Source organism: Cebidichthys violaceus, unplaced genomic scaffold (assembly GCF_023349555.1).
Source record: "Cebidichthys violaceus isolate CVI_PGR_0920_01 unplaced genomic scaffold, fCebVio1.0.p SCAF_8, whole genome shotgun sequence".
Taxonomy (NCBI): Eukaryota; Metazoa; Chordata; class Actinopteri; order Perciformes; family Stichaeidae; genus Cebidichthys; species Cebidichthys violaceus.
In genome coordinates, this window is record NW_027176964.1 from 17,428,582 (window position 1) to 17,439,277 (window position 10,696).

The 10,696-nt window shown below is 45.7% G+C and overlaps 1 protein-coding gene across 1 annotated transcript; it reads left to right on the forward strand.

Annotated features, from left to right (window-relative positions):
• The first annotated feature begins 5,951 nt into the window (after nt 1-5,951).
• Nucleotides 5,952-10,668, forward strand: riox2 (ribosomal oxygenase 2). The gene is made up of 10 exons (XM_068737667.1): nt 5,952-6,016; nt 6,646-7,092; nt 7,254-7,373; nt 7,702-7,830; nt 7,918-8,021; nt 8,174-8,276; nt 8,865-9,030; nt 9,113-9,201; nt 9,402-9,509; nt 9,983-10,668. Exons 2-10 carry the CDS (start codon nt 6,652-6,654, stop codon nt 10,133-10,135), a joined length of 1,413 nt encoding a protein of 470 aa, XP_068593768.1. The 5' UTR covers nt 5,952-6,016; nt 6,646-6,651; the 3' UTR covers nt 10,136-10,668.
• Nucleotides 10,669-10,696: the final 28 nt, after the last annotated feature.

The following is a 10,696-nucleotide window of genomic DNA, read 5'->3' on the forward strand; positions in this document are numbered from 1 at the left end:
GGGTAAACGTGTCACATGGTGGGGTAACGCGTCACACGGTGGGTAACGTGTCACACGGTGGGTAACGTGTCACACGGTGGGTAACGTGTCACACGGTGGGTAACGTGTCACATGGTGGGTAGCGGTGTCACATGGTGGGTAACGTGGTGGGTAACGTGTTACACGGTGGGTAACGTGTCACACGGTGGGTAACGGTGTCACACGGGTGGGTAACGTGTCACACGGTGGGTTGATGACAGTAAACTACATGTGAATGTCACGGGCTACACGCTTCACTCCGGTGATGACGCCCTCTTTTATGTTGTCTGCCCTCTACACAAGCAGGAACATTTACAATCGTGTGTTAAGTACTAACTGCTGATCTCAGACCCTCTGTTCAACAAGCACAACGAGCAACTCATGTTCATCACAGGGAGAAATTACAGGCTTTAGTTCGTTACGGTGAAGAGAGACGTCTCGGAGCAGATGTTAAGTGGCACACTGGAATAACACACATCCAGCGTCTTACTCTCCTCCCCCATCCAGCAGCAATGTGACAATGCAGGATGTCATGGTTCATTGAACATCCACGAACCTCCAGGCCAGCTCAGCTTTATTTATATCCTTGTTGATTGCATTTGATAACAGCGAAAGTCAGTTGGGCAGCGACAGCAAAGGAGGGAGATTTCTATATCTACTGTGTATATCGAGACGCTAGATGTTGACTGATGAAGTGTGTCTGTATCTGAGTTGAGGTTGTGTATTTTCAGGTGCTGGTACTGTTGAATGCTGTAGACTTCAGTGCAGTGTCATGTTTGTAAAAGGTTTTGGAACATGACCTCCAGGGATCAAACAGAGCACGACATCGGACACGATATCAGGACTTGTCTTTTCAAGCTCCAATAACTGTAGAAGACAAATTTTCCTTAAAGGGATAGTCCACTGATTTGTACTTCCACCAAATTGAAGGACTTCTTGAATTACAGCCGTCGCCATGTTGTTTTTTTCGCAACCAATGAATGGAGGTTACCATATATGGAATGCAAAGAAAAGTCGTTGAGATGGTGTATACAGCTCTGGTGTAGCCCCGCCCCTAAATCATCCCCTGCTTCATGGTCTGTTTGACTCTAAATGTTCCATAATGTACTAAATGAACATCATGCTGTATTGAAGAAGACTGTAAACTAGAGATTGAGACCATAAACTCATGTTTACAATGTTTACTGAGGGAATAAATCAAGAGAGAAGTAGAGTCATTTTAGACTAGACTTCTATACAACCAGAGGAGTCGCCCCCTGGTGGACACTAGAAAGAATGCAGGTTTTAAGACACTTCCGCAGTGGCTTCACTCGGCAGAACTGGAGGTTGCCGCCTGGTCAAGATCCAAAAATCCTGGATCTTCCCATAATGCAAGTTGATTGAATCATTGGTAAGACCCGTCCTTGCCGTATGCGTATGTCTATTAAACTCACGTCTTGAATAACAAAGGCTTCACACAACCTTTCAGACCTTTCTGCATCTTCTAGCTCTCTCTGCCCTGTGAACAGACTCTGATTTGACTTGATCACGTTGCTCCGCAGAGGCAACTGCTCAGTTGGACAAAGTTGCGATCCTTTCTCTGACGTTACCAGCACCTCGGAGGCTCCGTCTCCCTCCCTGTCGATCCCATTTAAAAGTGTGTCAGTCAACAGCGTCAACTAGAATCGTTACATTCTGGGCTGGAATCCCCGACGGGCGATATCGCTGTTACCCTGAGGCAAACCACTCTGCTTTAATAACTCCAGTAAGAACCCATGGTAAAGTTCTGAAACTCTGTTGCTAAGACACAAACCTCCACCGACTACACACATGTTGTGCACTGAGGAGACTTATAAACACCTCCGACCCATCCGTGGGTTTCCTACAGAGTGGAACATCTGTCGACTTGATAGCGCTCCAAAGCGCTGCATCCATCTAAGCAGAGAAATCAGTGACTTTCTTTCTCCAGCCGCTCTCTGCAGCACAATGACGTCTCTGAACAGTCTGCTGGTTGACAGATGAAATATTCTCGGGTTGCATATTTTACCCTCATGTTGGAAAGTTTTTTTTAATGTCTAATAGATTGTTCCTTATCTGCACCAGCCTCCTGTTGGGGAGAACCTTTCCATGCTGTCCGTGACGTCACTGCTGCAGCTGTTCCAATCTCTCGCTGCTTCATCACTTCTTCCTCTGTGGATCTTTCCTCCTTCTCACTCACGTCTCCTGTCCGTCTGTCGCCTCCTTCCCCTCGTCCCCTTCTTCCGTCTCTCTCTCTCTAAATCACGATTCAACACAGCCTGTTCCCTCACTCCACCGTCTTTGCCCTGCGCCGCAGATTAGACGTGTGATCGTGATTCACTGCGCGTGCGACACCATAGAAGAAGAACTGCTAGTTTAATCTGCCTTAATAGGAGGGTACCGACTCTGTGAGGACGCGATGGTCACAGTTATGAAGCGCTACAAAAAAACACTCGTTAAATATCGATGATCTGACTCGACTCTGAATCTGAACATGGAAAGTATGTGAAGGGTTAGACTGAAAAAGCAAGGTCATCATCATCATCATCATCATCATCATCATCACCGTCCCTCACCAACAGCACCAAAAGCATCAATTCTGTCATCTCCTTATATTATCATGTCATCCTCATCATCATCATTTCCACCACTATGACATTTCCCATCGGCATCATTATTAACTCATGCCTCGATCTCATCTCAGTTTGAAGCCCCTGGGACGCTGATGGACGCTGATGGACGCTGATGGACGCTGACATCTGTATTGCAGCAGCTCCTACAGAAGCCTGGTGACCTTATGCGTCTGCCCAGGAGGCACAGGGCCTCACAGCGGGGACCTACTGAATGAGGGGAGAGGATGCCGAGGTATTAATTGTCTGGAGGTGAGGAGCTCAGTGGTTCATAGACTCAGTCTTGATGAAATGCTGCACCTGTACGGTGGCTCACAGGCTCACTTTAAAGCTTCAGCTTTTATGTATCCGGTGTTATTGAGACACAATTTTCCAAGGACAGACGTTTCGTCCCAGAGGGAGAAAATATTCCGTTATGTTCTCAAAAGAAGATCGCACAGAGTCGCCTCAATGTGCGTGACTTAAAGAGACAGTTCAGAGATACAGTAATATCTGGGAATATTATTTTTCCTTCTTTCCCAAGATCAGAAACTCTTTTTTTCATGTATTTGCTGTAGTCTCTCTCTCTCTCCAAGGCAAACAGCTCATTCTAAATGGACAAAGGAGATTATTGATTTCACAATAAAACTCTTTAGAAAACACATCGGGGGAATCAGTGTGAGCTCTATTGACCGAGGAAGCAGAGTTCTCCTGCCATGACGGCGGTGCTTATATGTACCAGGATGCATTGCTGCACAGCTTCTAGTGCCCCACAGGCCCCATCCTCTCCTAACTGTGGCCTCAGCCTCTCTCCTCTGCATGTCTTCAGCTGTAGACTCTGGCCCAAATAAATTAGGCTGGATATCAGCCAAAACACTCTATAATGTATCCTTGTCACTTATATTTTGCTTTTATATTTTTGCTGATGGAAACATAGCTAGTTTGAGATACAAGCAAAGAGAACTAGTGTGTTATGTTTTTGAGCGCCATATGAAGGACTTGGATCCTTTAACATGAGGTGAAATGATTTTGTAACTATGCACCATTTCCTCTCAAATCTCATCTGAAATTAGACAAATTGTCTCATGAATGTGATTTGAAGTTGACTCGTGAATGAGATTTTGAAGGGCTTTTATTTTGAAATGCTACATCAGAATGTCCCGTTTTTTTCTGCTATTAACCTGAGGTGAAATGATTTTGTAACTATGTACAGCTTCCTCTAAAATCAAATCTGAAATTAGACAAATTGTCTCATGAATGTGAAAAAGTCATATTATAACATGTCCAAAATTGTCATAGTATAACATATTGAAAAAGTCACAAAAAAGTCATAGTATAACACAGGGGTATTCAATTAACGTTCCAAAAGGTCCAGATTGAGAACATCTTCTCATCTTCTCATTTCAAGTAAAATAAGGGCTGGATTAAAAAATAACTGACAGAACAGAACGCTTTTGAAAAATGTGCATCTTAAAATAGAGTAATTCATTTTTAGAAAAATGAATTTCACTGAATTGCCCTGCAGCTTTAAATTCAGTTCATTCAGGTATGAAGTGATGTCAATCAAAAAAGTCTCATCTTCTAACAAGATAAATGTGTGATCATGGAGTTTATGTGGTTATTAAACTACTAGTTTCAGCTCTATCCTCTCTGTTAACATCATAGTTGGTCATGAATTCATGCGTTAGGATTCTGATCATATTGAGCTCTTAGGTTTATTTTCTGTGTCTTCATTTCAGATGTGAGTCGGTACGTTTGATCTAAAGAGTTGTGCTTTGTCTCGTAGTAACGCTTCACATTACCGCTTTAATAATCGTCTCAGTCTCTGAACATATGAGACACACTGGTTTAAACTGTCCGTAGGAAGAATTAACCTAAAGAGTCTGTTCATTGTTGGTTAAAGACTCTGGTCTCTCTGGTCTCTCTTTGGTATGTCTGGTCTGTCTGGTCTCTCTGGTCTCTCTTTGGTCTGTCTGGTCTGTCTGGTCTGTCTGGTCTGTCTGGTCTCTCTTTGGTCTGTCTGGTCTGTCTGGTCTCTCTCTGGTCTCTCTGGTCTGTCTGGTCTCTCTTTGGTCTGTCTGGTCTCTCTCTGGTCTGTCTCTGGTCTCTCTGGTCTCTCTTTGGTCTCTCTGGTCTCTCTCTGGTCTGTCTGGTCTCTCTGACCACTTCTCTCTCTCTTTGGAGAACTTCATGTGAAATAACTTGACTCATGTAATAATTCTCGTCCTCCTCGTTCTCGTTCCTCGTCTCCCCGTGTGTCTACATCTCACTCGAGTGAGGAAACTTGTCAGAATACTCATATTTGATTGGCTGAGCTGCATCACGTGATGTGATTTACGCCGCTGAACAAGTTGCCGTAAAGGCTGAAAAATCTGCGCCGGTTAAAATAAAAGCGCTCCGTCAAAATGTAATAATTCTCAATTATCTATCGGTTTTAGGTCCTGCGTCCGGATACAACGGCGTCTGGGTCCGGACCGGACCGCGGTCCGCCTATTAGTGACCCCTGGATAACATGTCCAATAAAGTCACAAAAAAGTCATAGTATAACATCATAGTATAACATGTCATGTTTAGGGGGTTTGACTTGTTAATACTAGTCAAACTCCCTAAATTTCATTTTAAAATGTAATTGAATCAGCAATTATTTTTATTTTATTATATTTGATATGTTTTTTTTAAATGTAATTTTGTTTCAGTCAAATTTTGGTCATTTGATTTAATTTAATGATAATTTATTTTGATTTAATATTTTATAATTTTATAGTATAATTTTATTTGTATAATTTTATTTTATTACATTTAATTTAATTAGCTTTTTAAATGTAATTAAATTCAGTGTTGGTGAAGTTTTGGTCTTTTCATTTTGTTCTATTTCAACTTATATAAATAATTACATTTAGTTAATGTTAATAATTAATCATTTTAATATATATTTTAGTGTTTACTAAGGATACATGGATAGATGGACAGACAGACAGACGGACAGACAGTGAACAACACTGAGAGAGACACTCTGAAAATGTGTTATTACCATATTTACAATCATATTTTTGGATTAGTTCTCTGGAACAGCTGGCTACTATTTTGGTGACCTTTGACAGAAACTGTCACAACATTGTTGGGAGTTAAAATAAATCAAAATAGTGCATGAAGCGTGATCTTCAGGTGGGCCTCCTGAGCGTTTGTGTGGACCGCAGATGGAGGTCAGGCTGAGCGACGCCACTGAGTCTGTGAACGGAACTATCAGGGACCTGGCTTATCAGCGCCCCCCAGCGGCCACACGGGGATCCACACATTCTAGGACGGTACCGAGTTTCTAGTCGGACATATTTAGCGAAACACAGCACTCGGTTCACGTGGGGGCTCATCACGTCTCAGCTGCTGTTGAAGAGGTGAGACCGTTGAGTCGTTAAACGCGAACACAAACATATTTAATATTGTATATGATATACAATATACAATATTAAACATATTGTATATGATCCTGTATGTGATCTGTGCTTCATGTGGAGAGAGCTGCTGATCCGTGTTCAAACAGCGTCACTACCAGAGGCTTCATAACTTATTAATGTCACAAACATATTTCACACGTGACTTCACATTGATCCTACCGCGTCTGTAAAGAAGAGTACAGGTTTAGTTAAAGGGTCGCGTGTGCATTTCATAACGTAGACCACAAGTAGCCACGAGGACAAGACTGTCCTCTCTTCAGAAGCACCAGAGTCATTGACCAAAACATCACAACCATGACGTAACCCCTTCAGTTCTAAACGAGGTGGAGCTAACTGTGACTCAGCTAGTGGTGACCTCATTGATTATTATTATTATTATTATTATTATAAAATGTCTGACATCAGTAAGGTTCTAGGTTCCTTCAGTAGAACCCTGATCATTCCTTCAGTACTCAGTAACCTGATACATACAGCAGAGGTTTTCTCCAGTACCTCCAACATTCAGCCTGATTTCGGTTCAGCATCTCACAGGTGAAGATATTCTTAGAATTTTGTTTTTATTTTTTCAGATTAAAATGCCAAAGAAAAGCAAAGCAAAGACCGTAAAGAGACGGAGCATTGAGGACGAGCAGCTCCCGCCCAAACCGAGCAAGGTGCAGCACATGGAGACCCAGTCCCCCCTGTGCTTCAACAGCCCGGTCCGCCTGTTCCAGAGCCTCATCCAGCCCATGGGGACGGAGCAGTTCTTCAGCGAGTACTGGGAAAAGAAACCCCTCCACCTGCAGAGGTCCGACCCCGACACGGCCTCCTACTACCAGTCGTTGTTCCAGCTGTCCGACCTGCCGAGCCTGTGCTCCGAGGATCTGGAATACTACCGGGACGTCAACGTCGTGCGCTGCGTCAACGGCAAGAAAAAATCTCTCAACAAGCCGGGCCGAGTCAAGAGCGGCGTTCTCCTGAAGAGCTTCGTTCAGAACAAGGCCACCATCCAGTTCCACCAGCCGCAGAGGTTCAAGGTGAGAGAGGAGCTGCTGCCAAAACGTTCGTTTTATTCATCTAATTCTTCTCTTTGGGCCCAAAATATTTCAAACATAAAAAATACATTTGGTGTCTGAAAAATAGTTCTTGTTGAAGGAAACCATCAGTGTAACATGGAGGTCTCCCTGTGTGTGGTCAGGATGAGCTGTGGAGGATCCAGGAGAAGCTGGAGTGTTTCTTCGGAGGCTTGGTGGGCTCCAACGTCTACGTCACACCGCAGGAGTCCCAGGGCCTTCCTCCTCACTATGACGACGTCGAGGTACGACACTCCACCCACGGCTGGACTCGTTCAGCAGCCGAAGCCGCTCCGTCTTTACAACACACCCAGACTCCACAAAATGTCTGCGACTACACCCACAAACCACTAGGAGGCAGTCACGAGCTTCTTAACGTGCTGAAATCATTTAGTAGAGTGAACTCTGCAAAATCTAGTAAAAGTAGCAATTTTATGAAGTTGCTCGTAATAATCCAGACTCAAGTGCCACGAGGCTGCAGGTGCATGAAGTACTTGTGATGCCAGCAGTAACTAGGAGCCGCTGGAGAGAACTTCAAACGTGCTTTGGGCTGATGTGGTGCTCTTTGCCCAGGTGTTTGTCCTGCAGCTGGAGGGACAGAAGCGCTGGCTCCTCTACACTCCCACCGTTCCTCTGGCAGCGGAGTACAGCGTGGAGCCAGAGGAGAGGCTGGGCAGCCCGACCCACGACATCACGCTGAAGGTACGGCACCTCGACCGGACACACAGCTGGTCAGCATATACAATGTGGTGTTTTCTGTGCGAGTGACATCGTCTCCTCCATCCTCAGGCAGGAGACCTTCTGTACTTTCCCAGAGGAACCATCCATCAAGCCAGCACCCCAGCAGGAGTGGAGCACTCCACCCACGTGACTCTCAGCACTTACCAGAGAATGTACGAGACACTTTGATCCACTTACATAAAACAGCCTAAAAATAAGCTTTTGGTCACACTTAAGCACAAACAAACGATAAAGAATGGATGTGAACCTGTCGCTGGCTGATCATGAGTGTCTCTTCTGTCCTGTCTTCCTGTCCCTACCTCAGGTCATGGGGAGACTTGCTGTTGGACATATTTCCCAGCTTGCTGAGCGACCGCAGTAAGACTGAAGTCGGCCTGAGAGCGGGGATGTCCAGAGGCCTCCTGCTGGTAAACCTCAGAGCTGCTCTTCATCAGGCTACAGCGACGGAGACAGACGAGGAGAGAGGATTGGGTTTTTGAGTTGTCCGTCTGTCCGTCCGGTTCATCCTCTGTAAAGTGGATCATTTAAATGTTCACAACTGAAACAATATCGGATTAATTATGATAATAATAATCCTAAACACAACACATCTAAACAAGGACAGATAGACGATAAAGAGATGCTAAGTAAGAGAATGTTGTACAAGAACACGAGGGATGTTTTGATCTGATTAATAATTGATTCATTAAGTTATTAATAAACTATCAAGATAATAGTTCTATGCAGCTCTACTCAGTAACGCCTTGAGCAAATGTCTTCAAAGTTCCACTTGGACTCGAGGATGAACTGATTAGAGTTTGCTGGTCAAAGGTCACGGTGTCAATAATTATTAATGGGATAAAATGATGAAGTGAAGACATTTTGGACAGACGTGGATTTAAACCGATTCATCGCTGGTTGGCGGCGGCGTACCGCTACGAGGCGGTCGTTCTAGTTCATGCTTTATTCAGGATTCAGGACTTAGAGGCCTCAACACCGACTGTCTGGGTTCGTAGGGTAACAATGAAAACCTGGAAACCGGCAGGACGCTGGCCGCCGGCCTCAGATCTCTGGCTGATGATTTGGAAAACGGGACGCAGGAAGTCCGCTCCACTCACATGAAGAGAGACTTCATCGTGAACAGACTGCCGCCGTACGGCCAGCCGGAGCTGCTGGAACCAGGTGAGCTTGTTCTCATTTCTATGTGTTCACTTTGCCATTTTGTTCACATCTAAGTGTGTCTGTCTGTCTGTCTGTCTGACAGCTGGGAAGATTCCTGCCTTGGAGGATGTGGTGTGTTTGAGGTTTAAAGACCATATGGTGATGACAGTGGAGCCCAGTCAAGAGAAGACGGTAAGTCCATCACATCTCCAGGCTAACAGAGGAGGTGGAAGTCAGTGCCGTGCTCAGCTGTGTGTGTGTGTGTGTGTGTGTGTGTGTGTGTGTGTGTGTGTGTGTGTGTGTGTGTGTGTGTGTGTGTGTGTGTGTGTGTGTGTGTGTGTGTGTGTGTGTGTGTGTGTGTGTGTGTGTGTGTGTGTGTGTGTGTGTTTCAGGATGAGGCCACAGAGATGGTGGTCTTTGTCTTACACTCTTTGAAGAACCAGAGGGAGAGCCACATGATGGGTGATTGTGATGAAGAGGAGGAACAGGACGTCTCCAGGGTGAGCCGTTGACCTCCGCCCTCCTCTGGGTTTCCTTCTTTACAGATAGTCTTTGGGCTCAAATCTCTGGCCTGCATATTGTTTCTTTAACTTCTGCTTTGCTCTGCGCTCCATCAGAGTAGTTCAATGTTGTATCGAATGTCTATCTTTACATTTAAGCTTTGAGGTCGGATCAATAAATGTAGATTTTTGGACGGCGATCATTCCAGACGCTCGCTGTGTGTTTGACAGAGCGAGGGGAAGAGAAGGTAGACTGAACGAAGAGCGGGACCACAGGTTCAGAACCGCTGCGCTAGAACACCAAATGTGGATTAATCCGCCGCTAAAAATAGTCCCCACCTTTTCCTCATGTTCATACAAATGACCTCACATCAGATTCCAAATGAAACTTTACGTTTCTGTATCTGGCTCAGTCAGCGGACACAGACTGACGTCTGAAGCCCTGATGTATCCGTTTGTCTTCGTCTCTGCAGGGCCTGCAGTTCCCCCTGTCCCACCTCCAGGCTCTGCAGCAGCTCCACCGGGCCGAGCAGCTGGCCGTGGCTCAGCTCCAGCTGCCCACGCAGGAGGCCAAACTCAGCCTGGTCCTGGCTCTGTGGAGCGAGAGCCTGCTGGTGGTGCTGTAGCACAGCGCTACGTCAACATCTCACTGCAGCCACCTCTTAAACCCACATCTGTTGATATTCATGAATTCCTCCTAACTGTTCCTCTTTGTCTTACTGTTTGTTTTGATCTGAATAAAGCTGCCCCACCTCCAGCTTGTCATATCCACATCAATGAAATCAACCGAAGCTCTATTCTAAATTCACTTTCCCAAACTCTGTTGTTGTAATCTCCACTGTCCAAAAACGGTGGACCGGTGACGTTAACGGCGGATATACAGTCGACACGAGAGGTCAGCAGGAGTCCCCCTGAGGACAGCAGGAGTCCCCCTGAGGACAGCAAGAGTCCCCCTGAGGTCAGCAGGAGTCCCCCTGAGGTCAGCAGGAGTCCCCCTGAGGACAGCAGGAGTCCCCCTGAGGTCAGCAGGAGTCCCCCTGAGGACAGCAAGAGTCCCCCTGAGGACAGCAGGAGTCCCCCTGAGGTCAGCAGGGCCCCCCTGAGGTCAGCAGGAGTCCCCCTGAGGACAGCAGGAGTCCCCCTGAGGTCCAGACGTCACACTGATTACACTCTGAAGAAGCAGCCAC

Bases quoted from the DNA above. Each gene is read 5' to 3' on its own strand.
- riox2 (XM_068737667.1), top strand. From the start codon at position 6,652: ATGCCAAAGAAAAGCAAAGCAAAGACCGTAAAGAGACGGAGCATTGAG. The intron at 7,831-7,917 runs GTACGGCACCTC...CTCCATCCTCAG, and splicing joins CCCACGACATCACGCTGAAG to GCAGGAGACCTTCTGTACTT. The intron at 9,031-9,112 runs GTGAGCTTGTTC...TCTGTCTGACAG, and splicing joins GCCGGAGCTGCTGGAACCAG to CTGGGAAGATTCCTGCCTTG.